At 44.6% G+C, this 14,052-nt stretch overlaps 1 protein-coding gene across 4 annotated transcripts in view; it reads right to left on the bottom strand.

Annotated features, from left to right (window-relative positions):
• The window catches only part of ACSS2 (acyl-CoA synthetase short chain family member 2), a 59,784-nt gene extending 45,774 nt beyond the window's left edge, over positions 1–14,010 (bottom strand). For 2 of the 4 annotated variants that reach the window (XM_085002661.1, XM_085002662.1), the window contains exons 1-2: positions 13,843–14,010; positions 1,390–1,585 (exon numbers count right to left, since the gene is read on the bottom strand). In XM_085002661.1, coding sequence (XP_084858787.1) covers positions 1,390–1,478 — 89 coding nt within the window. In that variant the 5' untranslated portion in view covers positions 1,479–1,585; positions 13,843–14,010. 4 annotated transcript variants of the gene reach the window in all.
• Between the last annotated feature and the right edge of the window lie 42 nt (positions 14,011–14,052).

Below are 14,052 nucleotides of genomic sequence, written 5' to 3'. Positions count from 1 at the left end.
AGAATCTGAATTTCCTATCTCTTAGGTTAGGGCTTTTTCTTTTTTCTTTTCTTTTTTTTTTTTTTGGCCTTTGGTTTTTGTCCTTTTAGGGTCTCACTCATGGCATATGGAGGTTCCCAGGCTAGGGGTCAAATCAGAGCTGTAGCCGCCAGCCTATGCCAGAGCCACAGCAACGCAGGATCTGAGCTGCATCTGCGACCTACACCACAGCTCACAGCCACGCCAGATCCTTAACCCACTGAGCGAGGCCAGGGATCAAACCTGCAACCTCATGGCTCCTAGTCAGATTTGTTTCCGCTGCACCACGACGGGAACTCCAGGACTTTTTCAATATATCACACAAACTGGGAAAATTTTTACCGAGTACCAATTTAACTCTTCCACGGAATACCAAACTGCTCCTACTGGCTCACTTAAAAAGAAATAGATCAATTCTCAAAGTGCTTGTGGTTGGTGCTTAATAACTGGAACTTCAAAGTCCTGTTTTAGATTCAGTTTAGTAATACCTCCTCCAAGCCATGTTGCTAGGAGGAGAGAGTCTCAGTTTCAACTGGAGAGGCAGTCTGGCCTACTGTTAAAAGCAAGGAGGCAAATAAGCTCTACCAGTTACTTATCCTACGACCTTATTCACTATAAAGCACAGAGGGGTGCTTCATTTCTTCACCTATAAAATGGAGCTAAGAACACCTAGTTTGTAAAGCTGTTGAGAGGCTGATACAAGAAATTAGAAGGATCACATAGTGTCATGATTAAGAGTATAAACTCTGGACTTACATTACCTGGGTTTGAATCTCAGCCCTGTTTCCTATTCCTAGTATAACTTCAGGTAAGTCATTTATTTACATCTCAGAACTTCAGTTTTCACACATGTAAAATGAGAAAAATAAATAATGTATTTTTAGTTGTTGTGAGCATCAAATAAGATAATATTTGTTAAGCACTTGAGCATAGTGTCTGTCTGGCATATAGCTAATCAAAGTAATGCTGATAACAATGGTGGTGGTAGTGAAAAATCCAATATCCATTTTTCTCTCGAAGCAAGAATGAGAAAGAAAGCTACTTAGTCCTGTTTGCTTCCATTTACTCTCTCACCTTGTTCCTCTCCAACTATAAATTGAGAACACTAGACTAGAAGAAGTCAGGACATTTGGCTGTGAGTATCAGTTCTGTCACATACTAGCTATATGATTTTAGGGAAGTCAATTTTAACTTCCATAAGGTATTTTTCCTCACTTGAGACATTAAGTTAGTGATACTTTGCTTATTCTTCTGGGTTGTTCTAAGCATCAAATGAATTCATAGATTTAAGGTACTTTGTGATTTATGAAACACCGTAAAATATGAAGGTGAGTTTTTATCTGGCACAGGCTATAAAATAGATGTTTTTACCAGTAAAAAGCAACTTTATCGCCAAGTTTTTTCTCATGGACAATTCGATCCAGTACATTGTAGCAGATGTTGGTAGTTGCCCCTTTCATCCATTCAATGAAGATTCTCCCTTTAGTCACATCAAAGTTGTACTGGTGGAATGGACCAGGACATGGGGTCTTCCAGTAAAACTCCTTGGCAATGTCTCCCCAAAATTCTGCAACAGAAAAGGAAGCCAAGACATCACTTAGTTTTTCAGGCATATCTATCCTCAGATGGCTCACCAATCTATGCTTGGGACCAAGTCACTTCTCTGCCCTGTTTTTAGAACCTACCACCTGATCCCTCCTACCTATCAAATCTTATCACCCATTACTCTTCTAAACCACCTTCTATTCCCATGGGCTGAATACTGACTCAAATTTCCTCCCTCCCTTCTCAAAACTGCCATTCCATTTTTCAGGTTGTACCATCTGTTCAAATTGTAGCCACCCAGTGCCTATTGCAATGCCTCATGCAATGCCTCATGTAACTTTTTAAATGAATTAATTAACGAAAGGAAGAAATCCTTTACCCACAGAGCCTTCCATGACACAGAAGGCTTAATTTGTTCCTTTGCTTTCAGCGATTATTTAATGATTATATATTTCTCCTATTACTACTTGCCCAAGTGTTACTATGTGCCAGATGTTGCTTTAAGCTCCTTGAATGCATTATCTCATTTAGTTCTTACTACAACTGTAGGAGGTAGGCCTTATTTTCATTCTTATTTTATTGATTTAAAAACCAAATCTCGGAGTTCCCGTCGTGGCGCAGTGGTTAACGAATCCGACTAGGAACCATGAGGTTGCGGGTTCGGTCCCTGCCCTTGCTCAGTGGGTTAACGATCCGGCATTGCCGTGAGCTGTGGTGTAGGTTGCAGACACGGCTCAGATCCAGCGTTGCTGTGGCTCTGGCGTAGGCCAGTGACTGACTACAGCTCCGATTTGACCCCTAGCCTGGGAACCTCCATATGCCGAGGGAGCAGCCCAAAGAAATAGCAAAAAGACAAAAAAAAAAAAAACAAATCTCAAAGAGGCTAAATAATTTGCCAGAGGTTATACTTTACCAGGTCAAGATTTGAACTGCCCTGAGGAAGACATTGTTGCTAAAATCTGAAAGACGAATTGGAGTTTTTCTCCACTTCCCAATCAGGAAAAACATTAATATGGAACAGAAAAGAACCAAGGGTATAAGTTAAGGAACTCCCTCAGGCTGAAGCAATGAGAGGAATTAATGCATAAACTGAGCAGATTATTTACCCTAAGAGCAGTAGAAAGCCATTGTAGGATTTTAATAAAGAGAGGGACATGGTCAGATATACAATCTTGAAGCATTTGCCTGGCTACTCTGAAGAAAAGATACTCCACAGCTTAAACATGTGACTGTGGAATACTGAGTAACGAGGATAATCTCGGTACTAGATCAGGAGCTAGAGGAGAGAAAGATACTCAGAACCATAACAATGGAAGGAATGTTAGATGTTATCAACCCCTCATTTTGCTGATAAAACAAATTATAGAGGTAAATGATTTAGTCTATACAATCTGGTTAGAGAGATAAGACTAACAAAATATTTTTGAATGTACAAGACTGAATATAATTGAAAGCTAAATCACATGGTGTACAACTTTCAATGAATTAAAGGAACCCAAAATTAAATCAACCCCAAGGTGCCATTATCTACCTATAAAACTAGCAAAGACGGAAAAAAAGGGTGAAACCCAATGCCCAAGTGGCCCTAGGTCACAAATACTCATAACAGCATTGTAAGAAATTGGCACAATCTTACTGAACAGCAGAGCAATGCCTGACAAGAGCCATAAAGTTTTTTTATACCTTTTCATCTATTAACTATGAGGAACACACTCTAAGGGGGAAAAAAGTGATTACCTAAAGAGAAGTTTATACTAATACTATTTATAATAGTGAACCTAGAAACAACTCTAAAGGCCAACAATGAAAACAGTGATGAAAACTAGCAATATTTGTGGTAATACAATAGAACGTTAAATGGTCATAAATTGAGAACAAATGGGAATGGCATTTTAGTGAAATGCCGTTAATGTCCAAGGACTGAGCTAATCTCATTTAATCTTCATATAGTCCTATGAAGTATACATTAATTTTCTTAATTTTATAGATGAGAAAACTGAAGTTCAGGAAACAGGAAACTCCTAAGAATCATACAGATAGAAACCAGAATATAAAATCTGACCTAACTCTAAAGTCCAGGTTGTTACAACTACACTATGTGTGTATAATCATACTCCCATCATGATTAATCATAAAATCACTTAATTTTTGTGTTTTTTGCCATTTCTTGGGCTGCTCCCGTGGCAAATGGAGGTTCCCAGGCTAGGGGTCCAATCGGAGCTGCAGCCGCCAGCCTACGGCAGAGCCACAGCAACGCTGGTTCCGAGCCACGTCTGCGACCTACACACCACAGCTTGTGGCAACTCCGGATCCTTAACCCACAGAGTAAGGCCAGGGATCGAACCCACAACCTCATGGTTCCTAGTCAGATTCGTTAACCACTGAGCCGCAACGGGAACTCCCAAAAATATTTTTAAGTGATAACAGTAGGCACAGATTATGTAAAACTATTTATGAACCACATATAAGTTTTACAATCAATTTTTGTGTTCTTTCTTCCTGGTGGAGCTATTGAACTCTAAATATTTGGCACACATTCTAAGTACTGAAGAAGTTTAGAAGAGGAAAAGATGAACATGGATTGGGATGATCACAACATGCTCTGTGGAACTGGTGGGGTTTGACCAGGTAGAAAAGAACAGAAGGACATGGGTAACAGAAAGGAGATAGGAAAGAGACTTTTGTGTATCCAGTATATCAACAAGAATGATCTACTCTAGAATTAAGGGTATATGGTAGGGATTAGTGGAAGATAAGAATAAAGAAATGTGGTTGGCTAGTTATCCAGAGACTGTGAAAGAAAGGCAAAATTTTAATTGGAAACTCTAGGAAATACAGAAGTATTAAAAGTTTTTGAAGTGACATATGAAAGCAGTGTTTCCATAATATCAGTCTAAGAGTGTTTAGATAAATCTATCAAAAATATTGGAGATGAGTGAGACTTGGGGAAAGGAAAACCAATTAGGAGGCTGCTTCCTTGAATTAAAAGGGTTTATGGAATAGAGTTCCCTGGTGGCTCAGTGAGTTAAGGATCCAACATCACTGCTGTGGTACAGGTTCCACCCCGGCCCAGGAACTTTTCTATGCTGCAGGTCTATGGGAATGGTGGGAATGGAAGAAAAGGTAACTTGAAAGACTTTTTTTTTTCTTCTTTTTTGGCCGCCTGGCGGTGCATATGGAGTTCCTGGGCCATGGATCAGATTTGAGACACATTTGTGACCTTTGCTAGAGCTGCAGCAATGTAGAATCCTTTAACCCACTGTGCCTGGCCAGAGAAGAAACTGCATCCTAGCACTGCAATCCTGTTGTGCCACAGGGGGAAATCTGGAGAGACATTTTGAAAGAGTATTTAACAGAATTTGGTGAATGGCAGACTGTAGGATCAGGAAAAAGGAAGAGCATAGCTATTGGGAGTATAGGTTCTACAATCAAAACTATCTTGGTTCAAATCCCAGCTCCACCACTGTGACCTTGCACAATTTAGTTAACCTCTCTAAGCTTCAGCTTCCTTCTCTGTAAAATGGGGATTAATAGTCTCTACATCAAATCAAACAGAATTTGTGCTTAGTAAGCCATAAGCAATCTATAAATAAATAAGATATATAGATAAGATTTAGGATAGTGCCATTGACAGGGATTAGAAAATTAGGGAGAACAGGTTTGGGAGGGAAAATTGGAAAATCGGAGTCATAGTCATGTTAAATATGGTATAACATCAGGGTGTATGAATAAAATGCTCTACAGACCTATGAAATGGGAGACTAGAACATAAGTGAGATCCTGAATACAGAGCAAATTATATAGAATAGGAGTTATTGTGACGATAATAGCTTACCCCTGGGAAATGTCTAATCATCAGGCAAATGCAAATCAAAGCCACAATGAGGGAGTTCACAGGTGGCTCAGTGAGTTAAGAATCCTACAGGTTTGATCCCTGGCCTCACTCAGTGAGTTAGGGATCACACCTGGGTCCCTAACCAGTATTGCCCCAAGCTGCATCATAGGTCACAGATGTGGCTCATATCCAGCATTGCCATGACTGTGGCACAGGCCTCAGCTGCGGTTCTGATTCAACCCCTGGACCAGGAACTTCCATATGCTGCAGGTGTGACTGTAAATAAACAAATAAACCCACAATGAGATATCACCTCACACACATCTGAATGGCTATTATAAAAAAGGCATGACGAAGGGAATGTAGAGAGAAAGAAACCCTCATACATTGCTGCTGTGAATGTACACTGGTGCAGCAAGTTTGGAGTATGATGATTCCTCAAAAAAATATGAATAACTAATACACAATCAAGCAATTCAACGTCTGGGTATTTTTCTGAAGTAAACAGAAACACTATTTTGAAAAATATATGCACGCCTATGTTCATTACAGTATTATTTACACTAAATAGCCAAGATACAGAAGGAACCTAAGTGTCCATTGATAGATAAGTGATAAAGATGTACTATCAATAGATATGTATTTGTATATATGGATATATGAATATTAACTATAAAAAATGAAATCTGGAGTTCCCGTCGTGGCGCAGTGGTTAACGAATCCGACTAGGAACCATGAGGTTGCGGGTTCGGTCCCTGCCCTTGCTCAGTGGGTTGACGATCTGGCGTTGCCGTGAGCTGTGGTGTAGGTTGCAGATGCGACTCGGATCCCACGTTGCTGTGGCTCTGGTGTAGGCCGGCGGCTACAGCTCAGATTAGACCCCTAGCCTGGGAACCTCCATATGCTGTGGGAGGGGCCCAAGAAATAGCAACAACAACAACAACAACAAAAAAAAAAAGACAAAAAAAAAAAAAATCTTACCATTTCAGATAGTCAGACAAGGTCAAAAGGTCAAGTTCACTCATATGTGGAATATAAAAAACAAACAAAATAGGAGTTCCCGTCGTGGCGCAGTGGTTAATGAATCCGACTAGGAACCATGAGGTTTCGGGTTCGATCCCTGGTCTTGTTCAGTGGGTTAAGGATCCAGCGTTGCTGTGAGCTATGGTGTAGGTTGCAGATGCGACTCGGATCCCGCGTTGCTGTGGCTCTGGTGTAGGCCGGCGGCTACAGCTCAGATTAGACCCCTAGCCTGGGAACCTCCATATGCTGTGGGAGGGGCCCTAGTAATGGCAAAATGATCAAAATAAAATAATGAACAAATCAAACACAACAAAAACAAATATGTAGATACAGAGAACTCATTAGTGGTTACCAGAGGGGAAATGGGGGGGGGGGTGAAATGAGTAAAGGGGGTCAACTGTGTGGTGATGGATGGAAACTAAATTTTTGGTGGTGATCACACCAAAAATAGTGTATACAGAAGTAGAAATATAATGTTGTACACAGGGAACTTAATTTAAAAAAAATTAGCTCACCTCTGGGAAATAGATGAACTCATGACAGGAGAAAATATAGAGAGAGATCAGAAATGAAGGGAAGACTGAGGGGGGAGGAAAGAAAGAAATTAGGAGTTTGAGATGAACATATACACACCACTATATATAAAATAGATAACCAAAAAGAGTCCACTGTGGCACAGGAAATTATACTAAATATTTTGTAATAACCTATAAAAGAAAAGAATCTGAAACGAATATATATGTATATATGTGTATAACTGAATCACTTTGATGTACACCTGAAACACAACATTGTGAATCAACAAAAATTTAAAAGAAAGAAAGAAACAAACAAGCTGAGGAACATCTGACCTGAAAGTGATTCTAGATTAGGAAGTGAGACTATAGATTAGATCACTTTCTGAGAGCTAACCAGGAAGTCTCCATTGGAAAAATGAAGATTTGATATTATTATAGGGGCAATATATTAATTGGTCTTTATATTTATTCCAAGAGAATCCCAACAAAAACATGGTATTATCCCAAGAAGTCAGAATCCTAGGATTGTTGGTAGATACAGGTGTGTGCTGTAGGTGTGTTTTATAAAAGCTTCATGTATTGTGTTTTTATTTAAAGATATTTAGCAGTTCCTGCATGGTGCAGTGGGTTGAGGAACCCATGTTGCCAGAGCTGCGGCACAGGTCACAGCTGAGGCTCAGATTTGATCCCTGGGTGGGGAACTTCCATATGCTCAGGTGTAGCTGAAAAAAGAAAAAAAAAAAAAAAAGATATTGGCTCATTTCCCCAGTAAAGGAAGCCTATTGTGAATTCTTTTGTAAAGACTACAAACTTTGGCGAGGAAAGAATTACCAACCAACTCTTTTAAGTGTAATTTTTTTCTAGGGTGAGGTATAAATTAATAAGTAGTAAGATGGTCTCTATGTAGGCAAATGTAGTCAATAAATATCTACATGAACACCTGAAGAAAAAAAAAGGTGCGAAGATTCAAACTCGGACACTGCCTGCAGCAATCAACTGCTGCACTTCAGTCTTATCTTGCATTACTCGGTAATTGCTTCATCCACATTCTTACTGTTATCAAACTAACCGCCGTGTGTGTGTGTGTGTGTGTGTGTGTGTGTGTGTGTGTGTGTGTGTGTGTGTGTGTGTGTGTGTGTGTGTGTGTGTGTGTGTGTGTGTGTGTGTGTGTGTGTGTGTGTGTGTGTGTGTGTGTGTGTGTGTGTGTGTGTGTGTGTGTGTGTGTGTGTGTGTGTGTGTGTGTGTGTGTGTGTGTGTGTGTGTGTGTGTGCTTGCGCGCTTTTTAAGGTTGTACCTGCAGCAAATGGAAGTTCCCAGGCTAGGGTCGAATTGAAGCTACAGCTGCCGGCCTACACCACAGGCACAGCAACACAGGATCCCCAACCCACCGAGCAAGGCCAGGGATGGAACCCTCATCCTCATGGATACTAGTTGGGTCCGGTTCCGCGGCGTCACAACCGGAGCTCCTCCTTAGCGCTATTTAGATATTGCTGTGCATCGGGCACTCTACAATGCACACTTTGTACTCACTTTAGCCTTCAAACAACCTGCGCTTACTGTGCCTCAGGCACTCTATAATGCACACTTTACTTAGTACTCACTTTTGCCCTGAAACAACCCACGAGGCAGTTATTACTACCCCTCTCTTATAGATAAAGAATTTCAGACAGGTTTTTAAATCTCCAGAAGACCACACAGTAAATGAGTGGCAGAGCCAGGATCTAAATCCAGATTTTTCTGGGATTGATACAGTGGCTCACTCTTGCCCCACTGCCAACATCATGCAGCTCCCAACTCAGCTATACTTGTGACTCCTTACCTAGCTTGACCGCAAAGACCGAGAATTTTACTTACATATTCCCAAAGACATAGAACTATCCAAAACTCTGAGTGATTACGATCCCAGCCCCAGTTATTTTAAAAGACATTTTAGTGACTTGTTCAGTCTTATATTGTAGTTTCCATTGGGATTTCTGAAATACTAAAAATAGATCTGGGACTCCACTACTCATCTGAGGACCCCAGGATGGGACCCAGCCCGGTTACTGCCCTTCTGCAGTGGGACTAACAGGTGAAAGGTGTCAGGAGGCAATGGTGGGACCGGCGTGAAAGGGTGCGGAGAAAGTTCTCCCGTGGCCAGCCTGCCCTCAAGGCGCCTCTAAGAACCTGTCTGTTCACCTGAGAAACTCTCTCCAGGACACTTTTACTCTCCTCACCTCCTCACGAGACCCCCAAGTCGCCAAGGAACTCCCCAGACCTTAGGGAATCCTTATTTCCTACAGAACTCTCCTTCTCAGAGAACTCCCCTCTCCTCCTGGAACCCCTTTTCCATGTCCTCAAAGAACCGCTATCTGCTCACGGATCCCTCAACTTTCCGAGGGAACCCCAGCTCCCCCCAAAACCCCTAATCTCTCCACGGAACCCCATTTCCGCACAGAACGCCCCCAACTCCTCACTCCCCTGTGCACCCCCACTTCTCTCCTCCCTGACGTCCCTCAGGCCCGCCGGAGCTGGGCCTCACCTTGCGGGTTCTCCACAGAGAGCCGGTGCAGCTCTGCGTAACGCTGCTGCGAAGGGACGTGCGCGCAACGGATGATCTCGGGCGGTGGAGACCAACTCCGAGCCCAGCTCCGGGCTCCAGCCTCCTCCCGGGCCCTGCTCCCGCGGCCGCTCCGGCCCCGCTCTTCAGGAAGCCCCATTGCCTCAAGTTCCTTGCACAGAACCCGCCTTAGCTGTTGCCTCCAGCGCTCAGGCGGGGAAAACAAGCAGACCGAAGGGCGGGGCCTTAAGGAAGGGGAGGGGCTTGACGGCAGAGGCGTGGCTTAGGCCTGTCCTGGTTGTTGGGCGTCCGGGAGAGCGGAGCCGGGCCTGGTGGGGGTGGGACCAGGGCTAGCAAAGAAACCCAGGAGGGCAAGTGGAACTTTGCTAGGGGTTTGGGGCGGAGCTGACTTACGGAAGGGGTGGGGCCGGGCGTGACAGGAGAGAGGGTGGGCCCATGGAGTGAGGGGGAGTGGCGAGGCTGGATGTGACAGGAGAGGAGGCTGGACCATGGAGTGACCAGGGTTGGGTGGGATCTTGGAGTTACAGATGTAGATTTGTGTTAGGGCGGGACTCAGCGGGAAAGAGCTGGGCTAAAGAGCTGAGCCGCCCAGTGGTCTGATCGCACAGCCTGTCACCCCACAGAGTTGAAAAGTCAAGAGGTGTCCTTTCTGGGTGACACCTTTCCTCTGGGGGAACTATCCCCTACACTAAGTAAACTCCAATTTTCTCCCACCCCCGAGGATAGGTCTTTACTTTCCCTGATTGCGCAAACTTCCATCCAAAAAACTGAGTGAAGACTAGGAGGTGCCTTCAGGTCTCTGCTAATAAACCCATCTCCCCATTACATAAATGGTAAACTTAGGTAAAGGGAGGACTTTGTACAAGGTCACAGAGAAAACGACGACATGTTAGAGCCAAACCTAGGTCCTGACTCCAGGTCTTTTTACCAGCCTCATTTGGCTGAAGCTGTGGCTTGTGAAATGACAAAGTGTATGTAAACAGAAGGAATCACTCACTTTCCTTCCCCTTCTTTCCTTCCCGGTCTCTTCACCAAGAGACGTCTCCCTTGCCCCACCTGGGCTCAAATACCTCTGACTTCCCTCTAGCCCTTCCACTCCAGAAAGGAGAGGCCAACCAGGACCCTCATCTCCCACCTGTACTCACCACTAAGAAGGGCTCACACCACCCATTGGTTCACAGAATGGCTGTAAAGGCAGAAAAAATCCTTAAATATCTAATTCCAAGAATGATTCAGAGGCTCAAAGCAGGCACTCCCCACTTCCTGAAGCCTACACAGGACCCCATCTGGCTCAGCCTCTCTTCCCACCTGCTCCCTTGTTCTTTAATTAGCTCAACTCAAGCCCAACACAACCCAAATGGAAAAACAAACACTGCCCCCCACCCCCATGGTCAGACCTATGATCCAGAGCTACCTAATCCTGAGGGAAGGGTTTCAAGGCTCCCTGAAGGGATACAGACCTCAAGGAATGGACATGGACCCCACTGGGAGGACAGATACTTCATCAAGGAGGCATTAATTGCTCTAAAGGGGCACACATTTCACTGATAGCACAAGGACTCCATCAAGGGAGAATAAATCTTATTGAGTGATCTTAGATCTCACTGAAGGGCTGCTGATAGGATATGAATGGCATTGAAGGTCACTGACCCTACTGGGCTTTCTCCTAGGAGATATAAAAGATACAGACTCGGAGTTCCCGTCGTGGCGCAGTGGTTAACGAATCCGACTAGGAACCATGGGGTTTCGGGTTCGGTCACTGCTCTTGCTCAGTGGGTTAACGATCCGGCGTTGCCGTGAGCTGTGGTGTAGGTTGCAGACGCGGCTCGGATCCTGCGTTGCTGTGGCTCTGGCGTAGGCCGGTGGCTACAGCTCCGATTCAACCCCTAGCCTGGGAACCTCCATATGCCGCGGGAGCGGCCCAAGAAATAGCAACAAAAACAACAACAACAAAAGACAAAAAAAAAAAAAAAAAAAGACAAAAAAAAAATAAAAAATAAAAAAAATTAAAAAATAAAAAATAAAAAATAAAAGATACAGACTTTACTAAAGAGACATGGACCCCACAGAGAGGATTCAACCCCACTGAAGGGCCTCTTACTACCCTGAGGGAATGCACACCACTGAGGGGACAAAGACCTCATTTACAGGGGAACCGGCCCTACTCAAGGGATCAGACTTCACTGAAGCATAATAAGCCCTATGGACCTCACCGTGGACATATGAACTTCTCTGTGAAGAGAAAGGCACATGCAGTAGCACAGAGTCCCACCATAAATGGTCATTTTCCCATCCCACACACAAATTTCTAGGCAGCCCTCTTCCCTACCATTTCCCCAGCCCTTCTTGCAAGCCCTAGAGCTGTTCCCAACACACTGCTGCCCTCTCCTGTCTACAGGTGGCACTGAAGATGCTGAGCCCATAACAGATTTTCAAGCAGTCCAGGTCATCTCAGCGTGGAGCCTGAGGTTGGGGAAGGAGGGAATGTGTGGCCAGGGGCTTAAGAAGCTCCGTCCCTTTCTCTGTGGACTGTGAAATGGGAGTTTGGACAAGAGACTTAATAATAGAGAGAATAAATACCCCATCCTTGGAGATGTGATAGTAGTGCAAGCTATGGTGTAGTGGGAATTCCTCAGACTGGGAAGAAGATGGATCGGGTTGGATGAGATAAGGATCCACAAGATTAAGGAAATAATGATAATTATAATAATTATTATGGCATTTATTGAGTAGATATCAAGCCATATACTAAACACTTTCCACATGTTATTCAGTCCTCATAGAGATGGATATTGTTATTCTCTCCATTTTACAGATGAAGAAACCAATACTCAACGAGATTGTTTTGCTCAAGATCAGTTCATAAGCGGTAGCCCAGGGAATAGAACCCAGACACCTAGACTTTAGACTCATTCCCCACCTTTTTATACTCCTCCACACCCACCTACTCCTGTCATCATCCTTTCCAGGAGTTCCCTTCAAGGCTTAGCAGTTAAGAGCCCTACTAGGATCCATGAGGATGTGGGTTCGATCCCTGGCCTCAACTCAGTGGGTTAAGGATCCCAAGTTGCAGTGAGCTGTGGTGTAGATCACAGACACGGCTCAGATCCTGTGTTGCTGTGGCTGTGGCATAGACCAGCAGCTGCAGTTCCGATTCAACCCCTAGCCTGGGAACCTCCATATGCTCTGGGTTTGGCCCTAAAATGCAAAACAAAAACAAAAACAAACAAACAAACCCGGTATATTTTCTGGATCATATCAAAAACTCTTTATAGAAAGTTCCTGTTGTAGCCCAGCGGGTTAAGAACCCCAGTAGTATCCATGAGGATCCGGGTTCCATCCCTGGCCTCACTCAGTGGGTTAAGGATCCTATATTGCCCTGAGCTGTGGTGTAGGCTGGATTGGACCCCTAGCATAGGAACTTCCATATGCCACAGTTGTGGCCTGAAAAAGAAAAAGAAAAAACAGGAGTTCCTGTCGTGGCGCAGTGGTTAACGAATCCGATTAGGAACCATGAGGTTGCGGGTTCGGTCCCTGCCCTTGCTCAGTGGGCTAACGATCCGGCGTTGCAGTGAGCTGTGGTGTAGGTTGCAGACGCGGCTCGGATCCCATGTTGCTGTGGCTTTGGCGTAGGCCGGTGGCTGCAGCTCCAATTCAACCCCTAGCCTGGGAACCTCCATATGCCATGGGAGCGGCCCAAGAAATAGCAAAAAAAGAAAAAAAAAAGAAAGAAAGAAAAAGAAAAAACAAAAAACTCTTTAAATGACGCTATATGTAGGTTCTAGAGACCCCATTCCAGCCACCTATGTCATGATCTCTAGAGTGGAATCTAGGGATCCACTTTTAAAAATCCTAACGCAAGCTCAAATTTGGGTTCATTGCCCTATACTGATAGGTCAGGGGTCCCAGAAGGTGTTGTGATTGAAAGAGGAGTCAGAGAAATGTCAAGGGTCCAGGGAGGGAATCTGACGTCCAGAGACGTTCAAGGAGGGGCCTCGAAATGAATGAAGAAGGTTGCAGAAGAAGCAGGGCTGGCTAGGGCTGGGGGCCGGGGGGGAGGGTGAAGAGAGAGTCTGAAGTCAAAAGAGGGGTCTGGGATTGGAGGAAGAATCTGAGGTAGGAGGATAAGGATCTTGGAGTCCAAGGAAGGGTCTGGGGTTTGAGGAGTTTGGCATTAGAGACAGGATCTGGGGTCGAAGAGAGAGGTTTGCGGCCAATGAAAGGGACTGCGGGCCAAAGAGAGAACCTGGAGTTTGGGGAGGATTCTAGCTCATACTGGAAGGAGAAAGGGGTTTGGCTCCTGGGCTGCATAAGTTGTCCCGAGTCTCTAAGGGCGTGCTTACCGCGCGCTCTTCCCTCCTGACCCGCCACTGCACGACTGGGATCTGCCCTCCTGGATTTCCGTGCACACCTGCATTCCAGCGTATGAGCGCAACGCAGGCTGGCAGCGCTAAGCAAAGGGTGGCGGTGGGGGGGGTGCACGAGTCAAACACCCGCACCTTCCAAGGGTCGGGGTGAGGCGCCCCCTCCCGGCAGTTCAGGAACTCAGGCTC

This window comes from Sus scrofa, chromosome 17, assembly GCF_054392235.1.
Source record: "Sus scrofa isolate SSC_HxYL_T2T_F1_AM1 chromosome 17, Sscrofa_HxYL_maternal_Yorkshire_Landrace_v2.0, whole genome shotgun sequence".
NCBI classification, from domain to species: Eukaryota; Metazoa; Chordata; class Mammalia; order Artiodactyla; family Suidae; genus Sus; species Sus scrofa.
Note: the sequence above shows the minus strand (reverse complement) of the source record. Positions and strands in the feature narration are given on the sequence as shown.